The sequence below is a fragment of the Alternaria atra genome (genome assembly GCF_907166805.1).
Source record: "Alternaria atra isolate CS162 genome assembly, contig: 37, whole genome shotgun sequence".
NCBI classification, from domain to species: Eukaryota; Fungi; Ascomycota; class Dothideomycetes; order Pleosporales; family Pleosporaceae; genus Alternaria; species Alternaria atra.
In genome coordinates, this window is record NW_025091336.1 from 458,989 (window position 1) to 483,797 (window position 24,809).

A 24,809-nucleotide genomic window follows, 5' to 3' on the forward strand; every position below is an offset into this window, starting at 1 on the left:
ACAAATACGGAAATATTATTCACAATCACCTATTAGACGAGCAAAACGACTTATAAGCCTCGACATTGGATGGTGCGGCATCAGATATCAGAAATTATGGGAACATGGATTCGCAAATCCATTGTGATTGTTAACGAGCGACAGACACACCTGCAGCTAATCTATCTGACACTATGCCACTACCCTCACACCGTACCGCGCCCCCTTTCGCCATTATCTCAAGATCCACCGCCCACTTGATATCTCCACTACAAGAAGCTGTATGAAGTAACCATGCCAGCAAAGCACTTAGTCTCTCCAGGAAGAACATCATTGTAGTTTCCGGATCCAAAGCCATTGCACACTGGGTTGACGAAGAATCGCGCTGTGATCACTCATTAGCTTGTTTTCCACGCTAAGGAAACGCTGTTACATACCAGTCCTGGTGAATCCGTTCTGTTGTACCCTAAAGCTACCATATGGTCCCGTGTACTCGTTACTGCGACACTTGTCGCCCTGAAAGAAGACAGTGTCCTCTAGCCATGGCTCTTCGCATCCGGAACCCGCGTAGAAGCGGATTATGCCGATTCCGGGTGACTGGCGCTCCGCGATAGTGGAGGGTTTGGGGAGAGCGTGTACGGTCATGGCTGCGAGAGTGGTGATAAGAGGGAGGAGGTTGGTGAGTTGCATTGTAAATATCGGATGAGGATAAGATATTGTAGACCTGGATGATGGACTGGAGGTTGAAAGCTAGCTAGCGAGAAAGTATATGGCATGGAGAGACCGTCTCTTATACCTTTTCGCTGCCAGACCTTGACCGAGCGTTCTTCCTGGGCGATGTATTAGTGGTACGGTATATGTTAAGAGCTAAGCCAACTCCAAGCTTCCCAACAGTCGGTCAACTCCGCCACCAACTGTTGGTGTTGAGGTCATACGCTTCCAAGCCGTGACATACGGTCGTTTGAGGTATCTCGAGAACCCACGAGCTTCGCACGTATGCCTCGCTGCCTATGAGGTTAGTCGAAACATGCGAGTATCCCACGACGTAGTACGAGATGAGATCTCGCATCAGCTTGCATTACCTCATGTTGGAGGAGTTGATTGGCTGGACAACTCACGTTATCAACGTCAGTCTTTCTTGTAGATCCAGTCCTGATTCTTCTACGCATGTTGGTGGATGAGAGAACGAAAAGTCACTCGGGCACACGACGGAAGGCTGACTCGAGATTCCATGGACCAACAGCTTGTCCATAGTCCTGTCATCACAACTACGACCTCTCTATGCTACCCGTCAACGACTGCAACTGATATGCGGAAACCTATCTTAGAAAAAGAACCCCCACTCAGTATTCACTTGGCTGCGCCTGATGCACACATCCGCCACCACCACATCTGAGTCTACGCAATAGAGACGTGCATCTGTCATACTTTCGGCTATGTACAAGCCGACATGGATGTAGCGGAGCTCATTGGTATACACACATACCTGTGCACGTGGCTGCTCACCAAATTCAAAGCCAGTGAGCGCACTCAGTTCCCGTCGCCACATGCACACCAACAATGGTCATCATCTCAACAAACTTTCAACCCTCAGATGCTACTGTATCAATCCCAATACCAGAGATACCATTATTGCGAAAATGTTACGACAACATTCTCGTAGATGCGTGGGTAAACAATGAACTGAAAACGCGGGCCGCAATCGCTTAAGCAACATGCATGTGCATGCGCCGGTCCATCGCGCTGACGCGATACGAGATGTATGGTTTCCGCGACCTTCCGTTCCGAGTCTAGGTCAAGCTGCGATTTGCTGAAGTTCACGTTGGTGGGCTTTCGGGTTGCAGGAGGCTTCTTGAACTTGCTACGCATGTCTTGTCATTGGAACGAGGCGTCGGCCCGGCGCTGGATTCACGAGTGCTTCGGGGTAACATCGACACGTAGATTCGTGGTGGATGTAGCATGGCACGTATACCACAGGTTCGGGCCGACGGTGTCGCATGTGCAGAAACGCATTCGGTCAATATGGTGTCGTTACATTCGAGTGGAAACTAAGATCTTGCGCGCTTCATACAAGTTCCCTATCCTCGACTCTTCCCGCATCACTAGACCATCCTATACTTCGAAACGGCCTAGTCCTACCATCGTTACTACCTTCTCCTGGATCCACAATTGCTAGTCTCGGTTCTACAGCTCCATCTGGGCCGACATTTGCGCCCAAACTCGTCGTTCTGGAGCCTAAAGAAGGGCTGTCTTGGAACTTAGGATTACGGACAGTTTGTACAATGTCGTGCATCCTTTTGCCTGGCATTGCACCGTCGTGGATGTAAGATGTCAACCCGAGACCGACGCAGACAAGAGCGAATACGTTGGTGAGAGCGTAGGAGACGAACAGGCCGTAAGCTTTGTAGTTGTAGCAGTTTACTCGGTGGTGAGTTTAACGGTCGTGTTGGCCATGTCACTATACGAATCAGCACATATGCGGGTGGAATGAAGCTTGTCGTACTCACGTTAGTAGGCGGTTGTGCATCATACTGACGGTCAGGTTGAAGCTCAACTCTTCAATCAAGACATCTAGCATGAGATTCCTCGCCATCGCCTTATCCTCCAGTAGCTGATCGCTCAAGTCGAAGGCTGTCGACATGTTTTGATCCTTGTACAGTTCCTTCTCTTATCAAACTCAAAGCATGCATCCAAGTCCTTGGAACCTAGTAGACTGGTGCGCTGGATGGGCGAGTCGATGGCACTAAACTGAGCTGCTGCTTGCTGCTCATCTTCAATACTCGTGTCATTCAGCCACGCCAGCTTTCCGACAAGTTGGTCGCATACAACCCACACGGGTGCTGCGTATGCACGTTGAGTCATGTTTGAGATTTCATTCGGCTGCTCGTTCGGGAAAGACATGATATGGCTAACTTCGTATTTGCCTAATACGTTCTGCAGTCCATGGTATTGCGAGATCTCTAGACTATATGATGCATTATGCGGGCAACAGATTTGATAATGGCGTGACTTGACCCGTTTGCCTTGGCCATCGATTTCAGGCCGCAGGAATGTCATCCCAAGTTCGTTCATCGGTCTTGAGGGTGTTTGTTGACAAGGGTGCGAAACTGCTGTAAAGTCTCCGGAGCTGTTGTAAGTAGGTACAAAGCCTGATGTATGCATCGTCCGTCTCCTCTAGCGCACTATTATTCCTAGCTATCTGTTTCTGTAAGAACTCGTATATAGCATGTTTTTCCATCTCGTTGGAATCTCCGCACTTGACCACTGGAGCGTAGAAGTCCACGGAGTAAGCTGAGTTGTTGAAAGGCAGATCTAGCGGCAGTATCTCACCGAGGGATGAAGTAGCAGTAGCCAAGAGGTTCATGACGGTCCTTGGTCCAGTGAAGATCCGGTTCACGTCGGTTTCGTACTGTATCGTCCCGCGTAGGGAGGGTGGCGAGTAAGTGAACAGATGCGCTGCGCTGACGTTTGCGATGGACGGATGCGGTATAGCTGCAAAGATGTTTTCAACGTTGGTGCCTTCGAATATGAACAGAGTCGCAGGTGTAAAGAACGGTGGTATCAACAGACCCCTAGACGCACGTCAAAAGAAGTTCAGCAGGCGGAGCAAACCACTTACCATGCGCGGAAAGCCATTATCGATCCTACCTTCAGCCGCTTCCACATATCGATGTTGAGCAAAGACAACACCGATGTATCAGCCCCAAATGCCGAATTCAGGACTCTGAGAGTCAAATCCTTTCTCATGAGGGTCCTCCAGGGCCGCCGAGGGCGCGCAGTCCAGACGCTTGCCCCTAGGCAGATCTGGGCGAGCAAAGCAAATGCAGTGCCAAATCTGACGCCATCAGCCAACTGCCCAACATACAGAATTTGGAGCCCGCTGCTACCTGATTTTCTCCTTTTGCAGATCGGCTATGCCAACTATCTGGCCTTTGAGCTTTGAATAAAAGATGCAATGCGTTACGCTCATTGCTAAGCCCACAAGAAAAAAAGCAACCATGAGAAGTGGAGATTTCCAGGTATGAATGTGACGTCCCTTCCGCCCAGGCAATGTTCGTGAGTCGTGACGTTCTGCTACTGGTCTAATTGCTGGGGATGGTAGCGCTTTAGGGAGCAAATGTGCGTTAGATCATGTGGAACGACTGCCATCGTGGACCTCTCGCACTCCGATCGAAGCGGTCTTTATTAGTCTGGGACTCTCTATAGCAGCGTTGTATGAGACTGTTGTTCTATGTTAGGCAGATACACTGGGCAGCTCAGTCTCCAAAGTCATGCAGGACTTGGTAGACGCCTGCTACCCTCAGTCACAAAAAGAGCGTCGCGCGGCGTCAAGAAGAATAAAAACAGAAGCTGTGGCATGAACCAGCAGCCAAAGACGCTCCACCATTTTTTAAGCATCCTTTCGGGGGCCATTTCATTGTCGTGGCACCAGTACAGGCTGCCAATTACAGAGAATGTAGTGGCAGGGCTGAGTCGACAAAGTAAGACGGTTATATTCCTCCAAAGAGATGTGGGCCTGCATGTGCCTGGCCCTAAGGTGGACATCAGAAACAGCTGCATAATTGCGGACCAGGTGTTCGTCCCAGCCTAGGCGTCATGTCGAGACGCGATCGGTGCAAGGATATTAAATTGCTCCATCCCCGTTGGCACTGCTTATCTGGGTCGGGGTTCCACGGTTGTGTATAGTAAGCATAATACGATTTAACTTTTCTTCCCCAGCAGGTGAAAATTCGATCGGCTTCCACCGTTGTAGCATATAATAACATTAGGTCGTATCCACGAGCAGATCGTGCTCCTTGACTATCGATAGTGAACGGCGAGGATATCCGCGGAAATGGTTAACGATTACGCTCAGCCACCATCAGGTGAGAGGAGTGAGCAGCGCCTACACCGCTTTGGGGTACAAAATCTACTGCGAAGGGGCGAGGTGCAGAAGACCTGATTGGGACGGTCTCGTGCCACAGGGGTCATCCAATCGTAAAGCTCCTTGAAGCAACGTAAGATTCTTTAGTAGGGTTAGTTAGACTGAAAGTCTTGATGAGGACACAATATGTCCTATTCTTGATGCGATAGATGGAAGAAGGTACTCATACTCTCCATAGTCTGCAGTGGTGTTTGGTGGGACGAAGGACCGAATTGCTTCTTTGGGGCCTGTGCACCGACGGTTCGGTTCGGGTTTTAGCCCCAAGTAAGAGGGGAACGGGTTGTATACCCGTCGGTTCTGACAATGCTATACACATAGACTAGATATTTGCTGAAATCAATGCGCATGTCATCACAAGAACTCTGTAGCGCTACTGCAAGATTCTGGCAACCACAATGGGAATTTGGTTGTGGTGTGTATGTGCGAAGGTGGGGCGCTTCTCAGAGAGAATTGTCGGTTGCTGTACCCGCGGAGCCGTTCGCTGGGTAAAGGGCGCCCCCACACGTAAAACTTGATCTCGTATACCAAGCCTGAATCCGTAAAACTCGGAAGACAGCAGAGAAGATATCAGGCTAAGCTTGAGCCGAGCCCCGTGACTAGCTGCACTAGACGAAATGCAACTTAGGGGGGGTTGAGGCATCATCTCTGTGGTTATACGTCTCGGAGAAGCAGCGCCGGAATTGCTGTATACCCTGGACATTGATTGGCGGTTGGAAGGAGCCTCGATGTGCAGGCTATGGTAAATTTGATTGGTAGTGGTTGCTTCTTGCATGCTCCTATCATGCTATTCATCGCAGTGCGTTGGTCGTGTCCCACGACGCTGCTGTATAGCCTCGAGCAGTATTGTAGCATAGGTTTCGCACTGCGACGGGTTGTTTTCTTGGGCGACTATCTCCATCCTCTGGATACTTCTTCAGCCGGCAACGTTCTGCTGTAAACATCCGATCAGAAGCTTTATCAGAAGGGTTCTATCAACTGGTTTGGCAATGTAACCCGTCATGCCTTTAGCAATATATGATTCTGCTTGTCCTTTGAGCGCGTTTGCTGTCATCGCTACGATGGGAACCTGCAGTCCTTTAGCCCGGATATCTTTGGTAGCGCTAAGACCGTCTTGAATAGGCATGTTGACATCCATCAAAATCAGGTCGTATCCAGGCTTCTGTAACGCTTTGGAGACAGCTTCTTTACCGTCCGCTGCCGTGTCAACTTCGTCAAATCCTAAGCCTGCGAGCATCCGTGTCATGACCTTCCGATTAATAGCGTTATCCTCCGCTAGTAGCAAACGTTTATTGGCAGTAACTGATTTGAGTGTTTCCATAGGGTCGGCCACTGCGGGTGATGAGATCTTCAGTCCAGCCATCCCTTCTTGGAGGACTTCTAGAGCCTTGAGCTGATTGCATTTCTTGAGCCTGGCTGTGAACCAGAACACACTGCCAGGACCTTCGGGATTAGGATGAAAGCCAATATTTCCACCCATGAGCTCAGCCAGAGACTTGCAAATGCTCAGGCCTAATCCTGTGCCTTTGTACCTCTTCGTTGTAGAGTTGTCGATTTGAGTAAAAGGGGTGAATAGCGTTTGTGAGCCGCTTGCTGGCACGCCGATGCCAGAATCTATCACCTCCGTCAAGATAGTGAAGTAGTCTTGGTCTTCTTTTTGTAGGCGAGCCACGATGCGTACGTAGCCCTGCTCGGTGAATTTGGTCGCATTTGATAGAAGGTTCTGTACTATCTGTCGATAACGCAAAGAGTCTCCTTCAGCTGACCTTGGTAGATTGTCGTCCAGTTCAATCTCCAACTTGACATCAGGACTGTGACAGGTCTGATGTGCTCGGAATACTGACTGAATGACATCACTCACGCTTATGATGTCGTTGCTGATGGAAAAGCTACCTGAAGCGAGCTTGCTAAAATCCAGGAAGTCATCGATCAGCTGGAGAAGCACGTCTCCAGACTCTTGGATGATCCGTGTAAGCTCTCGTTGATTATTATCCAGTTTCGTATCAAGTAGCAACGTTAGCGCGGACAGCATGCCGTGCATGGGTGTGCGGATCTCGTGGCTCATGTTGGCCAGGAACTCCGATTTGAGCTTCGACGCCTCCTCGTAGGCGGCGATAAGACTGTTCTCTGCTTTCCGTCTTTCCGTCAAATCCCTTGTGACTTTAGAGAAGCCGAGCAAAACATTGTCCTTGTATACCGGTGTGATGACGACGTTTGCCCAAAATCTGGAGCCATCCTTGCGGAAACGCCAACCCTCATCTTCGCATCTTCCGTCGCGGAGGGCATCTCGTAACTCTCTTCCTGGTTTGTCATTATCGCGGTCCTCTTGGGAATAGAAAGTTGAGAAATGTTTGCCGATGATCTCAGAAGGCGTGTATCCTTTAAATCCTTGGGCGCCTGCATTCCAAGTCGCCACATGCCCAGTCGGGTCCAGCATGAAGATGGCATAATCCTTGATAGTCGCTACCAGCAGGTGAAATGTTTCGTTCTGATAGGACCGTTCCCTGAACTCAAGCTGCCGCCTATGGTCCTCAGTAATGTCGAAAAACTCCATCTGGACGCAGCGCAAAGTTCCTTGGCGGATAATTGGGATAGCTCTCAAGCTCCAGGCAACACCCTTATCTGTCACAACTTTCGTCTGCTGTAGTTTCCCGGTTCGACATGCGGTGCTTACTAGCTCACGAGCTGAAGTGAATGCTGGGATGGTAAATTTGACGTCGAAAATGTCATCCGCATGTCGGCCTACAAGCTTGACGCGATCGCTTGCCTCTGAAACAATCACATAACTTAGAAATGTTAGCAGACAATCGAGGCATCGGACGACGCTTGTCTTGGACTACACTAACGAATCTGAGACATGGCGCACGAAGAGCGATGCATCTAAGATGACAGTCGGCGCAGGCGTGAACCTGATCAAGTCGTATGCAAGACTGCTGGAAGCGTAATCGTCTTGTGTTCCCATGGACGGGAGATCGCCAGGCGCAGTAGGCGGCAGTGATGTTGGCAGCACTCCCATTGACGCGGTCATAACTCCGACACAGTGAGCTAGCCTCCGCCAGGCTAACAGTGGAGACTTGTGGTGTGTTCAAGAGAAATCGTACGAGTTTTGCATAGTAAAGGATTAACAACCGGGGTAAGACCAGGCTTTTGTGGTTCACAGATTAATCAGGTTCGCTCTCCTGCTATGAAATTCATGTGACCTCGGCGGTAGCGGCTGGCAAATCTAAAATCAGCGTTACCGTGACGTCATGTTTAACCCCTCGTTTGATAGCTACCTAGGTATTCATCGTCGATGAAAACACGTCTCTGAAAATGCTGGCGATGCGTCGGAACGCCGAATTCACTTCGCTGCATGCTATCTCATACTCTCGCAATGTGATTGGCTACATGAAAATCATGCGTCCGCTTGAGCTCCTCGCACATGGTGAACCCCACTCTTCAGGACGCTACGGCACTTTCCCCCCTGCATTGCGCTGTCATCCAGAACCTTCGTCGACAACTACTTTCACTCATCCGACAGTCCATCAATATAGAAGGCTTACAGTAATACGAAAGAGAAACCTGTTCCAAAAGCAAGCGAAGATTTTAATATTAGTACTTGTGCAGCTTCTGAGTCACTCCGACATCGGCCTGCCTAGTCATCATCCGAGGCACGCCGCTTCAAAACCATTAGAGACAACCGTGGTGTGTTGCGCGTCTCATGCAGCATGGCTGAGGCCACTAGCAGAAACTGGAATATACCTTTCTTAGCATGTAAGCTGTAGTCGTCTGAGTATGCGAAGGGACTAGTATGTCTTACCGTCACCTAGGAAGTATATCTAAGACATAGGAGCATCTTCCCAGTCTCTTGATAATTTACACATTGTCTTATTTCTTCTTGGTCCACGCAATCTTCCGTGCTGATCCCAACCAGAAATGTAGACAATTCCTTGCATATCAAGCTTTCGCTTCCGTCCGATCTTTCTCCGCACGATCGCGTTCGCTGCTATGTGACGGACTCAAAATTGGTTATCAGGCACTGTCGCTCATGTCATAGATCTCCGAGTCATAGATTGTGGATTCGTTCGCTACAAGTCGCTGAGAGACACTCTCCAATATTGCGAGTTGTCTCTCACTTTGTCATAGTTGGTTTGCTTGAGCACACCGAACTCTATGCACTTCCGCTCCACATCGGCTACACCTGTGCTCCTGTCCTTATTTAAGGCGGTATACCAGCGTTGAATGTTCGTATAATAGAACCAATTTAGCATTAACTATGCAAAAACCGCCCACGTGGGCTATACGACTATACATCCTCACTTCTAACTCTGATCTCACTCCCACAACGGAATCGAGTACAACTAGGATACCAATCAGCCGTTCTTTTACCTCCAGACTCTTAGAAAATCTTCATGGATAAGCGCATCCGTTCAGAGTCACCAACGCAGGCGCGCAAACGCCATGCCTCAATAATCTCGACATCAGGCTCTACAGGACTACAGAATACAGTCCCGAACATCAGTGATGATGATTCGAAAACTCCCAGCTTACCATCAGGCTCGTCTAAACACTCGCCAAGAACGAGATCATCGTCTTCCAGATCCGGTGCCACTTCCTCGTCACAGGTCGACGATACAAATAGTGCACTCTCACCTGATTATTCCCTCCCACGAGACAACGGTTCAACGAGCACTCCACGGCCAGTGGTTGTTTATGCGGCAATGGTCACACCAGGTTCCTTGACTCCAAGCATACATGATGAGCCGTCTTATGATGGCACAGTGGTGCATACATCCAGCGTTCCATTCCGTCAACGTAGCTCACACGCGTACAGACTTCTTCATATTTTGCAAACGGTTTCCAGTATCCAACCCCGACATCGCTGATGCATTACACACCCGCAGAGTTCTTCTCCATCTTTAATACTGGGGATGTGTTCATCAAGACAGAACTGGTCACTCCGTCGAAACAGTGGCAACTGCATAGCAACATCCTAGCGCGATTTTCTTCGTGGTTCGCCAAGTCACTTTCAAGCATGGCTACTAGCACAATAGGCGCACAGTGTGCTTCATACATTATTGAAGAAGTTGATGGCAAGATCCTGCTAGTACAACAGCAAGCCACCGGAGAGCGACCAGTAATCGAAGACGTTAATAACGGTACACTCAAGAACATCAAGATTACAATGAAGAACGAAGACCCAGAGTACAAGCCTTCTTTTTGCAACCCCACAGATCACGCCGCCACCATCCACTTATACGATCAGATCTTCAACACATTCTACAACATACCCATAGACCTCTCAGCTGCCAACATCGCCGCCTCACTCACGCACTCTGAGAATCTCATGAAGACTGCTAGGAACTTGGGTTGTCTGGAAAGCCTTCCCAGCTTGACTTCCCAGATCAATGCCACGCTTCTCCAACACCGACATGCCCTCTTCCGCGCAATCAAGAATGATCCTGCACGCTGGCTTCTCCTCTCCCTCTCCCTCCAAAACGGCTTAATCTACACCGAAGCACTAATCCACATGTCTGGCGCCCATCCCTGCTGGCCCTGGCCCACCCCCCGCTCCAACCTCCCAGAAGAAATCCTTCGCCTCATCACCACCAAGAGCGCTTCACTAAACCACCTCTGCACGGAAGTCGAACGCTCCCTCCTCCTCCTGACAATCCATGTGGGCCGCAACGCCAACTCTCACGCCGTCTCCCCCGTGACAAACTCGGAATTCGACACCTGGTTCATAGTGTCCACATTCCGCTCCATCCTTGGCAAGGAACTCACCGAGCTAGACAATAACAGCAAGAAGCCCCTCTTACGCGGTACTGTGTTTAGGAAGATCAGGAAAGGAGAAGGGTATATGCCTTATGAGGATATGAGACGTATGATGGAACAGGTGATGCCGTCTTCTGTGCAGAACTTGAGTGAAGATTTGGCGATGCTGAAGAGGGAGGCGAGTGTTTATGTGGAGGAGTTGGCAAGGAATGAGTGCTTGCTTGATGTTGAGGGGCAGAAGGTGGGGTGGTTGACTTGTGTTAACGTTGGGAAGGAGGATATTCCTTGGAGGGCTGGAGATGGGGATGAGGTGGGTAGGTGAGCTAAGTGGGAAAGAGGCTTGGAGACTTCTGCTGCTTTAGGACGTTACTGAGGCGCTTGTACTATTACTTGGGCTATGAGCATGGCGAGATTGCTTGGTGCGAGCGAGAGGCACTTCAGTTTTGTCAACCCTTTTTCCTAACATTCTTACTTCATCTTCACATACACATGCCCGTAAGCGCAGAACTCATGGGAATGGTCTTCATAATGCAAAAATAGGGGTATCATTCTTAGGCCAATAAAAAACTTCCCACTAACTCATCATCTGCGTGATGTTCCTCCAAACCCAGTGCTCTCATGCCTAGGGCTGGAGAAACTGTCACCAGATGAACTCCTTGAGCTCCCTTCCCCACCGTTGTTCCAGCGACTGCCGCTCCCGCTTCCAGCACCCCAGCCGCCAGTCTGGTTGTTCCTGTTCCCTCTGTTGCCAAACTGACCGGCAGCCCACCCGGCGGCAGCACCACCTGCAGCACCAGACCAGAAGCCAGGTCTCCAGCCTTGTGTCGCACCGTAACCTGCTTTGGGATTGCTAGGGTTGCTTGGGTTGTTCGGATAATATGGTGGAGGCGGGTCGTCGTTGTCATCGTTGTAGCCTCCTCCCCATCCACCACCACCGCCGCCCCAACCAGGTCTGTTGCCTCCTGCTACACCACCATCAGGGCCTTGCGCGCGGTTTCTCAACGCAGAGTATATCATCCACAGCACGACACCTCCAAATAGCATCCAGAACAATCCACCAGCAATCTTCTCACCCATGGTCTTCGGCCCATCACGTCGGTCCTCGTCGTCGTCACCCTGCCATCCTCCTCTTCCTTTGCCATATTTCTCTCGCCCTTTCTCCGTGAGTATGAGGCGGTACTCTACACCACAGCTGCCCTTCAGGATGTATGGATCTTCGGGGTAATCGTAGCCCTCGCAGATGACGTCTGTAGAACCGAGCTTGAATTCTTCGGGAAGCGAGGCGGTGCATGTCCATTGTATGGAGTTTTCGTCGTAGTCGGAACCGCTGTTCTTGCATCGCATTACATCAGGTTCATAGAGGCCGCGTGCCGAACCGCCAATACATTTCAACTAAGATGTGTCAGTAGGCTGCATAGAGGGGTACGGTGGACGCGTGAGGTGAGTGCGTACCTGAGGAATCGGATCAACGCGTCTTGCAGAGGTTTTCTGGTCTTTGCGCAGCGTGAGACTTTGAATGTTTGCGAGCTTGACTTTGTCGGAGCGGAGGGCTTCTGCGCCACTCGCTGCCAGCAGCGCTGGATAGACGAAGCTGGGAAAGTGCATGTTGTTGCAAGTAGTGAACCGATAAACACCTCAATAGGTATACATAAAGTAGCTCAAGTAGCCCCCGGGTGGCGACAGCATGTGAAAGAACACGGTGGATGTCTTGTGCTCCAGAGCTGTGAATCTAGAAGCTGGCGCCAGTGAAGGCCGATGACGCACCGCCGAGGCACCATCAGGGATGCTCATACGCTAGCGCCGAATCAGGGCTAGACTACTTTACTCATATAGCATCGCGAGCATTACGCGTGGAGGAATATCGACACCCTTCTCGCAACAATCATGAAACAACGAATAACATATGTAGTCAAGAAACCAGAGGAGTTTACTCCCGATCAACTTGAAGTCGGCGAAGACAAGCATGGTCCGTACTTTGCCTTGGACAATGTCGTTGCAGCAAAGGAACACCGTATCACACTCGGTCTGGATGAGCTACCTGAAGAGGTATGTACATTTGCATTGACTTGCCAGTCCACAAGCTGGAGGTTCTTCGGCTAACATCATACAGATAAGCAAATTCTTCCAACAATGGCACGAAATACACCTACGCTGGACATCCCCAAGGCCTTACGCATCTACTCCACCATTCACATCACGTGTCTCACCAGGTCTACACGTCTTCTTCACGCCTCTCTCAGATACGCCTGAAGATGCACTATGTTCAGGGCTTCACTCCCTTATTTCCCCAGATCTGAAGTGTTTATCTACATCCTCCAGCTCCACCAAGATGCCTGTCCTCTCAGAGCGCTTCTCAATGTCGGCTACCTCGCAGTACTACGATTACTTGGATGAGATCGACAGGATGAAAGGCCCCTTCCAGCAAGCCTTTTGTGGAGTCGGAGAAAATTCGAGTCATTATTGTCACAATAGGGTCAATAGCTTCGTTACGTCAAACTACCTCGATGTGGACTACGACACTATCTCGAGAAGCGTGGTCCTGACAGCTGGATGGGCACAGGCAAAAGATCCCAATGGCTGGGAACTGGCCGGAGAAGATGCCAAAGGCTGGACTGAGAAAATCAGGCTTCCAAGTAAAGACGCAACAGTCGAGATTGGGGTGTTGAGTCTGGAGGGGAACGCAGATCCGGAAGACATCCAATTTGGAGGCTTCTTAACAGTGTTAGGGCAAGATGAACGACCGAGTATGTCTATTCCATTCACTATTTCAATTCCACCATAGTATGACTGCGCGATACTGACAACACGCAGAACCCACACGTTTCCAAACCCCAACCCGACACTACCCCCTCCTCCAGGCCTCCAAGAACCCAACAGCACAACCCAAACTCCACCCTCTAACATACAGCACCTCGTTCAACCAACCAACAGGCCTCCACCCAACACTAACACTCACCTTCCCTGCACACAATCTCACACCCCCGGACCGCTCCTGCAAACTTCACACCCACTTGACCCTCCCCTCCTACCTCTTCATCGACAAATACCAATTCTCCGACGCCCTCTTCCTCAAAAGTAAAAACCTAAAGCGCCTCCGCAGTCTATCCGGAGCCACAGACCTCGAAGCCCCAGACTGGGTAGTTCCAGCCTGGGGGTCCGCCGCGCTCTTCGAACTCGGCGTACCCAAACCAGAGAAGATTGACTACCCCAAAGTAGACCTCGGTGCTGGCGGGGAGAATGCTTGGGGAGATTTACCAACGCATCGCGAGATACCAGAGGGGCACTGGAATGTCAGCATACCCTTGCATCTACGCTACATGCCTGCTGAGGCCAAATCTCATGCTACACTGCCGGTCCCCTGGCCTGTAGTCTTTTGGGCTTGTCGGGCCGAGAGTGGCGCGCAGCATACGTCTAATCCGTTTGATCGCGCACATCTGGGGTACGAGGGATTGTTTGGGCCGAAGACTAGGTTCATGCATGTGGAACCTGAGGTGCGGAATCAGACAGCGGAGGGTAGCACGGATCGAGAATTTAGGGGAATGGCGGTGCAGGATGGTGGATTGATAGAGTGGATTCGTGTGCCAGTGCTTAATACAAGGAAGGCTGGGTGGGTCGAGGGAGGGACCGTTGGCGTGGTTTTGCTAGCGTTCTTGGGGTTGTGTTGGGTGCTGTTTGGGAGGAGTGGGAAGGGGGATGTGAAGGATGAGAAGAAGACGCAGTAGATAGACTTGAGCACGACTTGTTAGTGAGAGTTCAAGAATATAGAATTTCATTGCTCCTTCGCTGTTACTCAGCGACTTCATTTGGGTATCTTTCAATCATGTGCTATGCCCTCTAGATGCTCCTGCATTACTCTTTTTCCCTATCTCCCAACACGGTCATCCAACCGCGCAATGTAAAACTCTGCTGGTCTTGTTCCGTGTCCCTGCTCTCAAAAACCTAGACAATCGTGATCGGAGCGCTCACAGGCATGCTCGACATGATTGGTAGCGGTGTACCAGGGAAGATAGGATGAAGCGCGTATACCGGTCCTGTACTGTCTTCGCCATCAAACAACATGAGGTTCTGAATGGGCTGTTCACGTTGTCCCAGTACGTTGATGACGTCTTGTGCTAGCTGACCACCCAAGAAAGCCGTAACGGGTGCCAGTTCGCTACCGAGGTTCTGCAGGAAGCTACGAAGGACTTCGGCTTTAAGGGAGTCAGCAGGTAAAATGAGCTCCTTGTGCTTGAGGTTCGCGATGGTGGTGAAGAGCTGCAGATCTGCTGGTGTATGCGAAGGGTAGATACCGTGGCCGTTGCGCTGGTACTCCCATAATGCGCGTACGCAGGTGAGTAGTGGGTGGACCTTCTTCAGTTTCCTGGCGTTGTTTGCGATCTCTGCTGGGAGCGGACTGTCCTTGACCAGCATCAATGGACTGTAGAGTTCCTGCTTGCTGACCAGCTCAACCACCTTTCCGTTCTCCTTCTTGATCTGGACGCCCTTGACACTCCTTGTCGTGCTCTCAGCGCCAACCTGTGTATCGCGGTTGCTCTTCTCACGCTCGATGACGAAGTTGTGCTCGACCAGGTCGGCGAAGATGTAACCGTACATGCCGTGAGATGCGCCCGCGTAAAAAGGTTTCCGTGCTATGCGCGCACCAGCGTTGACGGCGGAGGTAGAGAGGAAGTCCATATCAGTGCATATGATGACGTCGTAGGCGGCGTAGAAGTTGGGGTCTTGCTCATTGCGAATATCGGTGGTGAGGGCCTTGACGGTGACGCGGGGATTGAGCTTCTGCACTTGAGGCAACGCTGCCTCGGCACGGTTTTTGCCTACATCGGCGTCGCTGAGGAAGAATTGCGCGCCCAAGTCATCTTGGGTCACGACTTCGTGGTCTGCGAGTGTGATGGAGCCTATGCCGGCGAGGACAAGGTTCTTGGCGATTTCGTTGGCAAGGGCTTTGATGGAGACGAGCAGGATGTTGGCGGTACGGATCTTCTGTTGCGCTTGAACGCCCCACAGGCGGATCTGACGGTCGTAAAGGGCTATTTCATCTGCGCGCGAGGTTTAGGACTGCTGCTGCGACTTGCAACGGGATCGCTCTTACCTGCCGAGATCTTGTCGGCTTCAGCAATGGCGGCTACTGTCTGGCTAGCTGCATCCTCGGACGGCAATGCGCCTGGCAATGCGCCATTGGTCGCCGGCGGAGGTATCGCAGAAGATTCGGTGAGATCGGTCATGGTGTTCTGAGACGCGCTGTGGTGTGCTTTGTTGGTGGGAAGACGCGTAATGGACGTGGGTTCTCGACAGCGCGATCAGTCCAGGTAATAGGATAGGGCTAGTCCAAGCTGAGGTGCCGTCTTGCAGAAGGCCGAGTGACGACGGCTAGCGGTGACGGCATTACCTCGCACCTTGCCCGTACCTTGTGAGGCTCTGCTCGTGGCCCGTGCTGCTAGCTTCGCCCCGCGTCACCTGCGTGCCAACTACACGGGACCCGACCAGATGCTGCCTTTGCTTGTTCGTCCTCTCAGCCTCGACAAGTGCCAACCACGCTATCCTTCACCCTGTCCACATAGCGCAAATCACTAGTCCCGACTCTGCCCAAAATCTAACCACTGCGCCAGATCTCGTCTCTTCAATGGGAGCGAGCACCGACGTCACCAATGCCCAGACCGCCCTCATCTCCGTCCCCACCGCCCGCGGCATTCCCCTTCACGACCGGCGGCTTTGACTTTCCTCATGCTTCGACGTCGCCTCCGAATCTCTCCCGTACGGCGTCTACCAGCGCCTCACGGAATGCGCTGCGCTCCCTAGCCGAACCGACGCCACCCGTTTACGATGCGACGTCGTCGCCCAGAGACACCGCCAGGCGCGTGCGCACTCGCACATCTAACAGAAGAGGCCCACTGCACCGCCTGTTCGGCCCCCCACGTGACAGCGATGCCGCAGATAATCTCTCCAGGCGGCCATCCACCGCGAACCCCAACCGACCTCGTGCTACACCAAGCGAACGTTACCTCCGCCGCTCACAGGCCCGCACAAGAGAACAACGCTTAGCCGACATGGACGCTACCAACGACGTCCTGGACTCGTTGAATGACCTACCAATCAGCAACCCCTTTACCATGTCAAATACGCAAACCCGGCCTCGTAGCCCCATCGTACAAGTCAACAGCGAGCGCAGACACAAGCGACGGAAGCTGGAACATGACACTGGTGCGGCTAATGAGTACATGTGCTTCAAGTACGGTCACAAGGGTCAGGTCGTCCGTGGACGTCTGCGAATGGAAATTGTGAGCTGCGACGGCGGTGAGCATCGCAGGGACAGCCCGCCTGGGTTGTATAGGGTACAAAACGTGTTGAGGAACGACAAAAGTGTATACTGCAGTGAGAGCTCCCAGTGCAATCTTCTACTGAAGCATATCGGGGAAGCCCCCTTCGCCTTGGAGAAGATTGTCATTCGAGCACCGGACCGTGGATTTACGGCTCCGTATGTGTCTCCATCTCAACTTTGATCAATACTAACGGGGAAAAAACAGTGTTCAAGAAGGTCTTGTATTTGTATCCATGTCTGAAGATGAACTCCTATCTGGCACCTCCGCCTATAACCTCCACTACGACACAAGCTCGCCGCTCATGTCTCCTACACCTAGCTCTCCGATCGAGGCCAACGAACAGATATCGTTGAGAGAGGCTCTCGAAGATCCTTCAGTGTGGCAGTACTCGCGCCAGGGCACTCAAGAGGAGATGGAGGAGCGTATTGAGAACCTTCGGCTTCGCAGTCAGAGACTCAATGCTGAATCTGAGAACTGGATATCGTCTTTGCGTTCCGATTCTGAACGTCGACGCATCATGCGCCAGATGGTAGAGCATGAAGACGAGGCAGACGGTGACAACTGTGATCATGCAGCAGACTACTCGTACAGCGGCCCCACTGGCATTTCCGCACCCACTCCACCACCGTTTACCGTTACTACTGCTGCTAGCGATGAAGAATCCGACTCAAATGAAGAGCTACCTAGTGCTGCTATAATGGCTGACCGCATTCGAAGAGAAAGCCGCTGGCGCCCAGATAGTGACGACGATGATGATGAAATTGTTCCACGCCTCGGTCCTTTGCGTCGTGCACCTGCTCTCGACCACAGCACATACAGCGAATGGCGGGAGCGAAGGGAGCGCTATCTAGAGCCTATTCGAGCGTCTCGTGTAACTACACCCAGCCGCATCGAGCCCTCTGAGCCTGTAATAGACGCCGAATCACTTATCCGTCCACGTTATCGATTTTTCATTGGAAAGAACGAGAATAAGATCACGATCAAATTCCACCCTGCAATGTAAGTTTGACTTGTTGGCACTGGAAAATCAGACGGTCACTGACACACCTTGCAGTTCTGGAAGATATGTCCTGCTCAAGTTCTGGAGCCCGAAACACGACGGCAATATCGACATTGAGAGCGTCCAGTTCCATGGATACTCTGGCCCTCGCTACTTTCCGGCCGTGCAGCCTCGGTAAAGGGAACCTATGGTAAACTTTTGCTTCGTGCTTGTTCGTCTGGGGGTCATATTGATGGGAGTTACGAAAAAGCATGCATTCAGGCCCTCGGGTGTGCTATGGGAGCATGTTCGTCTGGCGAGTGCTCTAGCTGTTGTGTGTGCAGCTATTCAATAGCAATAATACCCCGGTATGAGATACGAACGTACAACTATTGGTTCTGGAAAGTCATTGGTTTCGGGCAATGAAATCCATGGATGACGTATGAGTCGTTAATAAAACCCATTCGCTCTGCACTTCAGTACTATAATATCTCGCAGGCTCGAGTGAGATCAAATGTGTAGATATATACCAAATGAGCAGATGTCTGTTACCACGCGCAGACTGGGAATGTAGCAGCGTGCGGTAATAAGGGCAGTGCTGATCTTCCTATTCTCGGAACGGAGCACATGAATCTGAGCTGAGATCAGAACAACTCGACACCACCACTCAACGCGATACTTGCCCGTCCACGAAGACTGACAAGGGTCCCATATTGAACTTTCATGTGCATATGCATGCATCTCAATGTAGTATGTGCTTTGTAACGTCGCCTTCTCCGGCTCCTTCGGCGTTAAGTAACGATCTCCGAGGACGAAATCCGAGATGACCACTCAATGCGACTTTCTTGCTGCCAACATTGACTCTGTTTCATTGCTTCATCGGACAACATGGAAGAATTCAAGGCCCAAAGGAGACAGCGAGCGGTTCTCTCGTGCAACGACTGTCGAAGAAGAAAGTTGAGATGCGACAGGAAATTACCATGTGACAGATGCATCAAAGGCGGTATTGCAGAGGAATGCGCTTACGACACACAAAACCGGACTCCTTCTTCCGATGGCTCGCACGAACGACCTCCGAAAAGGCGACGATGTTCCCTGTCAAAGACAGCTACTCCTGGGGCCGAAGAGGCGCCACGGTCGCACCTTGACGTTCCCAAACTATTCAACCCATCGGAGTTTGTCAAGTCGGACATAACTGCTCAAGACCGAGTAAAGCATCTCGAACGACAAGTCGCTCTACTGGAGCAGCAGTTGCTTGTTCAGAAGAGCGTTTCGTTAGAAGCATTATGCTGTTCTGCAAAAATAAGCGAAACCGCCAGCAGTCCTGCTTCTCTGAGGGGGCTTCTCAAAGGTCGTCATTATGGGAGCTTCTGCTATGGACCTTCTTCACCAACATCTATAATGGCCTATGTGAGAATGACATAACTACCAAGTTGTTTCTTATCCGCTGACACTGACAGTTCCCAGAACTCCGGGTTTTCATGAAAAGCGTCTTCCATAACTCAACCGCTCAGCGACTGGCTCAAGATATGATGTCTGTCGGTAAAAGAGCGCGCGTCGATGTGTCTGCATATAATGTTGTATCCGTTTCGAACCTAAGGGATCTCCTTCCAGATCGATCGACCACCGACCGGCTCGTACAGAAATATCTTGATACCTTTGAGACAACGTACAGAATCGTGCATATACCAACATTCCAGGAAGCATATGAGCGATACTGGGACGTTGAAAATCCTGATATTGCAGATATGGATGCCGTCGTACTTTCAATCCTAGCGTGTACGATCTGTGTCAATACCAACGAAAGCCCACAGTATAGTCGCAACGGTTCAACGCTCCATACCCAAGCAGTCTTGTGGATTAAAGCCTGTGAAGCTTGGCTCAGGCGGCAGAGTAGCAAGCACAGAACACTCGCCTCTCTCCAGGTGCGATGTTTGCGTCTGTTGGCTCTTTCGGCAACCTCGCACAAGGCGAAAGATTACTACCACGAAGTACAAGCGCATATAGGTCTCATGATTTCCTGTGGAATGCACAGAGATCCTGCTCACTTTGGTGGTCGCTGCTCAACATTCGAGGGAGAAATGCGACGAAGACTATGGGCAACATCTGTTAGTACTTCGCATGCGCAAAATGAGTTCGAGAACCACACTGATCCGTATGATGTACATAGGTAGAGTTAGAGCTACAAGCATCCATCGACAAAGGTAAATATGCCTTGGACAGTAAACTGAGCTTATTTAATTCCTTCGCAGGTACTGCATCGATGGTTTCCAGACTCGAGTCTGATTGCGCAGCACCTGCCAATATTAACGATGCACAACTGCGTCCCAGCTCAGAGGGGCTTCCAACATCGCAGCCAGTAGATGTATTTACCGACACATCATTCCTCTTCGTCTCTATGAGATCGCTTGACTTGCGTTCGAGACTCTGTACCCTAGCAAATAGCTTGCAGTCGAGACTCAGCTTCCAGGATACCCTGTCGCATGCAAATACCGTTCAAGAGCACTTGGGACGAATACCCAAGTGGACTGATCCAAGATCCCTTCAAGCTCGCACACTTCTTGACCTACAACTTCGACAGTTGTTGGTCATCTTGCACGCAGCGAACACGGCTGATATGGGGACGACAATGAACACGGAAAATCAATATTCGAGCATCGCACTGCTCGAGGCTGCAACTGCAACTGCGAGGTTGCACACGGCTCTGACGGCATCTGGAAGCCTCGCACTATGTTGTACCCGCAGCGACTACTATCGAGCCGCCCTACTGGCCTGCCATGTAGCTTACCATGCTAGTAAAAACAACGGTATGTTTTGGTCTCGCACCTAGCGCATGCGGCTAATATTGGCATAGATACTATGGTAGGGCCAGTTGCCAAGACAGTATTAGAAAGCTGTGCACAGCAGGCACTTCACCTCCAAGAAGAGAGAGCAATGTTGGCTGGTCGTGGTTGTCGGCAGTATTGGGTTCTGAGTAAGACTTACTCCCGTTACGCTTCCTGCTTGAGATGAAACTAATAAGCCATACGCAGGTGCTGCAGTTGGGTTGGTCAATCTACAGTTCGAGCCTCTACGAGCCGACGCCGTCAAGCTTCAGGCAATAGACCAAGTTTCACGCTTATTGTACAAGATGCTTTCTCGACAAGATATTAGTGGACAGCCTCCTGCCAATGAGGTCAGTTGCTCATAGCCCGCATAGCTCTGCAGTATTGACACAAGACAGGTTCTGCTTCAGGACGCTCCACGAGCAACCAAACAGATCAATGGCCACTCCGGTCACTCCGCTGAAGCACTATCGACAGATTCTTTCGCCGACGCTGGACTGCGCATTGATGCCTTTGACTTCGGTGAGACATCAGAGTGGATGCTAGACGACTTCTGGTTTCTCAACGAGCCGTTCGAAAGCGGAAGTCAAACCCACTACTTATTCTGAAGAACAATACAACACATGCCAAACTTACTCCATGCGAGTGAACATTTGCATGCTTACGTCATGCAGGATCAGCAAATACCATAGGAAAGCTCGCCGCGGCCCCATCGACGTTTGCCGTACAGCCGGATCGTCGACGTTTCATGCAGTCTAAGATGACAATTCTCGAGTCTTTCTCTCCGCAAACTCGGCGCGTTCTGCAGCAGTGACAAGCTTCCGGGTGATCGCCATGATCGCTCGGTCACTCGGATGATCCACTTTGTCAACGCCAAGCACCAATGACGTCGGGCTGTGAAGTCTCCCCGACCATCGCATGGCTCCGAGAGACCTTCACACAGCTTGGGATACTTGGCGACGCCTAGACTCCCTGTACCTGGCACTTAGCTTCGAACAGAATGATAGGCGAGTAACACGCCTGATGTCACTTTTCAACGGGCCCTTTCACTCTCGGCGCTCTCATACCCTCTATCGAACTTGTAGAGTCTGCGCCAGACGTCGACGGTGCATAGTATCTCATCAAGTGCACGAGCGAACTCGGATACAACGGCTTCAGAATTTGGTACCTGGTCGCTGTACACAAATATGGTCGGAGCATGGCGGATGGGGTGAAGAGTAGATGTGGTATAAGAGTTACTGGGTTCGACATGTAGAAAATCAATCACAACAATATCCAGCCCTTTCAACAATCTTCAGCCACTTCAAACTCACTACTTTCACTTCCAACAAGTCGAATTCAAACAACCCAACATGCTCTTCTCCAAGCTCGCTTTCGTTTCTGCCTTTGCGGCTCTCACTGCGGCTCAAGACACCAATTTCGACTTTGACAACATCCCCGCTGAGTGCACCGATGTTTGCGCACAAGTTGGTGCAGCCGTGAACGGCTGCAAGAACGACAGCAGTAAGTTTTACATCTCATGCACAAACCCACCAACCTGACCTTCCTGCAGACGACGATTCATCCGCTGTACTCCAGTGCATCTGCACAGCCAACAACGCCAACACGCTCATCCCGAATTGCGAGGCTTGCGTCAGACAGTACAACGACAACGACAACGATGACGACAGCGACCAATACCGTCTCTTGACCGACTGCTCATACAGCACCACCACCGTTGCTGCGGGTGGCGCAGGCGCTGCGCAAACAACCGCTGTCGACACCAACACCGTTTCAGTCACAAACACTGTCTCTGTCACTGACGTTATCTCGACTACTTCTGTTGCTGTTATCGTTACCACTGGTAGTGATGGCTTGGTTGCTACTACCACTCAGACCAACACCAACACTGTGGCGGCAAGTGCCACCAATAACCCCGCTGCTATCCACACTGCGGGTGCTGCTATGGGTCTTGGTGCTCTTGGGTTTGTTATTGGCATGTTGTAAATCAACATGGAGACGTAGATAGATGGTTATGATAAAAGGTGTCTGGAATCTTTCAAGGCTTAACCAATACCCTTGTGGCTTGTAAAGCCTTATGACTGTACATAGTAATACCATATGTCTTACCTAATTGTGCCTTGTCACCAGAGTTATGTTATCCCACTTCTGGTATTACTAACAATGAAATCCATGGCCTGGCATATTCACTAGAGTCGCGGTTTTGGATATTAAAGAGAATTCAAGGGTAGTGGTAGGTTGAGGATGAGAATTTGTAGTTTCTGGGCGGGTTTGCACGACGGTAGCCGTGATACCTGGTTGCATTAGGCATCTACTGGTGACGCAATCTAGTAGAGTGTCAGCAGATTCAACATCAATTATTTCCGTTGCCACTGTTGCGCATGTCGATATGTGCTTCACGGTTACTACCACCAACCATTGTTTTCCTACGACGACGCTTCTTAGCACGTCGTCAAAACGACCAATTGCCTGCTTCATTCGGCAAAGACCAAGATACAGACAGGCAATATTGCCAATGCGTTGCACGGACGCCAATTTATGAGACAAGAAGTGGAAGAAGACGGAGCACGAGAAAGCACGCAAAGAATCAAGAAAGTGATGAAATAGTGTCACTTCATTGTTAAAAGTGATGCGGTGACGACAATCTGTCGTTGCGAAAAGTATGTACCATGAAGATACTTAGAAGCGAATTAACAAGGCGTCAAGAAAGGTATCCATCAAATAATCATCCGTCATCAAAGGTTAAGCCCATCAGCCAAAAAAACAACGAATCGAAGTAAGCACCCGTTATCTCAACTAAAGCCTAAGCGAAGTTGCTACCAGCAGTCTTCTTGCTATTCGCAGCAATGCTAACGCTCTTGACAACAATGCTCTTACCGTCGCTGCTCGTAACCTTGACATCAACGCTGTCGGCGCCGAAACCAGCCGGGTTCTCAAAGTAGTTGTACTCCTGGCGTGTGGTAGCCTTCCAGGTCGCGCCTCCGTCGGTGGAGACCTCGAGCTTGGAGACGGGCATGTTGGAGTTCATGACTTGCATGCTGAACCAGAATTTGCTGGTGCCTTCTTTGTTCTTAAGGACAATGGGGGTGGTGATGCCGCAGGGGACGACGTCCCAGGAGATAGGGATAACGCCCTTGGAAGGCTCGGCGAGCTTGGCGAAGGCGTCGGGGTACAGGTCAAGATGGTTGGGGCCGCATCTGCACTTAGAGTTAGTATCGCCATGTCTCTGGGATATTCGTAGAGGTGACTTACCCAGGGCACTGGTCAGTAACCATGGCGGTGACCTTGTTTCCATCCGGGCCTGTTACGCTGACGCAGACACCGCAGTTGTTGGCGGTGTCCCAGTTGGAGTCGGAGAGCGCGGTGCCGTAGATACCAGCGGGGATAGTGTAGCCGGTGAAGGAGCACATGCCACCAGAAGTGTTTCCGCCGTAGAAGGTAGCTTCGCCACGCTTGGAGCCTGCACCTGAGGTGGGAGCTGGAGCGGCCGGGCTGGACGCAGCGTAGGTGGACACCGCGGCGGCCTCGTAAGATTGCGCGGCCTGAGAAGACTGCGCGGCCTCGTAAGATTTCGAGGCTTCACTCTGGGGTACAGGAGTGTAGGCCAACGAGGAGTAGTCCAGCTGAGTAGTCGGCGCAACGCTCATGGTAGGGTATGATGGCGCGTTCGATGATGCCTCTGGCTTGAAGAGAGCAGAGGTGGAGAAGTTGCCAAAGTATCCACCTGTTGGGCGAACGGTGACCGTGGTGTAAGTCTCGGTGGTGCTTGTAGTCGTCGATTCCTCGACGGCATCGGGAGTAGCAGCGCCAGGAGTGACAGTGACGTATACCTTCTCGTAAGTGGTAGTGTAGACGGTGCTCCTGGAGGAGCAAGCGCCAGACTGGCTGGCGGTAGCGTCCGCAACAAGAGCGGGCTTTGCAGTCTCATACACTGTTTCGTATGCAGTCGTAGTGACAGTCTTCTGTGTGCAGACCGACTCAGCGACAGCGAGACCCGCGATGGGTAGGATAGAGAAGAAGGTGGACCTCATGGT

At 51.1% G+C, this 24,809-nt stretch overlaps 12 protein-coding genes across 12 annotated transcripts; 5 read left to right on the plus strand and 7 right to left on the minus strand.

Moving 5' to 3' along the window:
- Positions 1-248: 248 nt before the first annotated feature.
- Positions 249-669, minus strand: ALTATR162_LOCUS11875 (uncharacterized protein; the record flags this gene model as incomplete). Its single annotated transcript, XM_043319519.1, has 2 exons — positions 249-364; positions 417-669. 2 exons carry the CDS (start codon positions 667-669, stop codon positions 249-251), a joined length of 369 nt encoding a protein of 122 aa, XP_043175454.1.
- A 1,728-nt stretch (positions 670-2,397) lies between these two features.
- ALTATR162_LOCUS11876 (uncharacterized protein) lies at positions 2,398-2,841 on the minus strand (the record flags this gene model as incomplete). Its single annotated transcript, XM_043319520.1, has 3 exons — positions 2,398-2,437; positions 2,487-2,646; positions 2,694-2,841. 3 exons carry the CDS (start codon positions 2,839-2,841, stop codon positions 2,398-2,400), a joined length of 348 nt encoding a protein of 115 aa, XP_043175455.1.
- A 175-nt stretch (positions 2,842-3,016) lies between these two features.
- Positions 3,017-3,726, minus strand: ALTATR162_LOCUS11877 (uncharacterized protein; the record flags this gene model as incomplete). The annotated part of the gene is made up of 2 exons (XM_043319521.1): positions 3,017-3,551; positions 3,599-3,726. The coding sequence occupies 2 exons, from the start codon at positions 3,724-3,726 to the stop codon at positions 3,017-3,019; spliced, it is 663 nt and encodes a 220-aa protein (XP_043175456.1).
- Positions 3,727-5,816: 2,090 nt separating this feature from the next.
- On the minus strand, positions 5,817-7,916 carry ALTATR162_LOCUS11878 (uncharacterized protein; the record flags this gene model as incomplete). Its single annotated transcript, XM_043319522.1, has 2 exons — positions 5,817-7,686; positions 7,747-7,916. The coding sequence occupies 2 exons, from the start codon at positions 7,914-7,916 to the stop codon at positions 5,817-5,819; spliced, it is 2,040 nt and encodes a 679-aa protein (XP_043175457.1).
- Positions 7,917-9,764: 1,848 nt separating this feature from the next.
- On the plus strand, positions 9,765-10,976 carry ALTATR162_LOCUS11879 (uncharacterized protein; the record flags this gene model as incomplete). Its single annotated transcript, XM_043319523.1, has 1 exon — positions 9,765-10,976. One exon carries the CDS (start codon positions 9,765-9,767, stop codon positions 10,974-10,976), a length of 1,212 nt encoding a protein of 403 aa, XP_043175458.1.
- A 260-nt stretch (positions 10,977-11,236) lies between these two features.
- Positions 11,237-12,259, minus strand: ALTATR162_LOCUS11880 (uncharacterized protein; the record flags this gene model as incomplete). Its single annotated transcript, XM_043319524.1, has 2 exons — positions 11,237-12,046; positions 12,107-12,259. The coding sequence occupies 2 exons, from the start codon at positions 12,257-12,259 to the stop codon at positions 11,237-11,239; spliced, it is 963 nt and encodes a 320-aa protein (XP_043175459.1).
- A 279-nt stretch (positions 12,260-12,538) lies between these two features.
- Positions 12,539-14,376, plus strand: ALTATR162_LOCUS11881 (uncharacterized protein; the record flags this gene model as incomplete). Its single annotated transcript, XM_043319525.1, has 3 exons — positions 12,539-12,700; positions 12,765-13,398; positions 13,466-14,376. The coding sequence occupies 3 exons, from the start codon at positions 12,539-12,541 to the stop codon at positions 14,374-14,376; spliced, it is 1,707 nt and encodes a 568-aa protein (XP_043175460.1).
- Positions 14,377-14,593: 217 nt separating this feature from the next.
- ALTATR162_LOCUS11882 (uncharacterized protein) lies at positions 14,594-15,876 on the minus strand (the record flags this gene model as incomplete). The annotated part of the gene is made up of 2 exons (XM_043319526.1): positions 14,594-15,690; positions 15,744-15,876. The coding sequence occupies 2 exons, from the start codon at positions 15,874-15,876 to the stop codon at positions 14,594-14,596; spliced, it is 1,230 nt and encodes a 409-aa protein (XP_043175461.1).
- Positions 15,877-16,299: 423 nt separating this feature from the next.
- On the plus strand, positions 16,300-18,149 carry ALTATR162_LOCUS11883 (uncharacterized protein; the record flags this gene model as incomplete). Its single annotated transcript, XM_043319527.1, has 3 exons — positions 16,300-17,126; positions 17,176-17,970; positions 18,026-18,149. 3 exons carry the CDS (start codon positions 16,300-16,302, stop codon positions 18,147-18,149), a joined length of 1,746 nt encoding a protein of 581 aa, XP_043175462.1.
- Positions 18,150-19,351: 1,202 nt separating this feature from the next.
- Positions 19,352-21,383, plus strand: ALTATR162_LOCUS11884 (uncharacterized protein; the record flags this gene model as incomplete). The annotated part of the gene is made up of 5 exons (XM_043319528.1): positions 19,352-19,360; positions 19,411-19,729; positions 20,805-20,924; positions 20,983-21,125; positions 21,174-21,383. 5 exons carry the CDS (start codon positions 19,352-19,354, stop codon positions 21,381-21,383), a joined length of 801 nt encoding a protein of 266 aa, XP_043175463.1.
- A 744-nt stretch (positions 21,384-22,127) lies between these two features.
- ALTATR162_LOCUS11885 (uncharacterized protein) lies at positions 22,128-22,761 on the plus strand (the record flags this gene model as incomplete). The annotated part of the gene is made up of 2 exons (XM_043319529.1): positions 22,128-22,278; positions 22,328-22,761. The coding sequence occupies 2 exons, from the start codon at positions 22,128-22,130 to the stop codon at positions 22,759-22,761; spliced, it is 585 nt and encodes a 194-aa protein (XP_043175464.1).
- Positions 22,762-23,578: 817 nt separating this feature from the next.
- ALTATR162_LOCUS11886 (uncharacterized protein) lies at positions 23,579-24,806 on the minus strand (the record flags this gene model as incomplete). The annotated part of the gene is made up of 2 exons (XM_043319530.1): positions 23,579-23,972; positions 24,028-24,806. 2 exons carry the CDS (start codon positions 24,804-24,806, stop codon positions 23,579-23,581), a joined length of 1,173 nt encoding a protein of 390 aa, XP_043175465.1.
- Between the last annotated feature and the right edge of the window lie 3 nt (positions 24,807-24,809).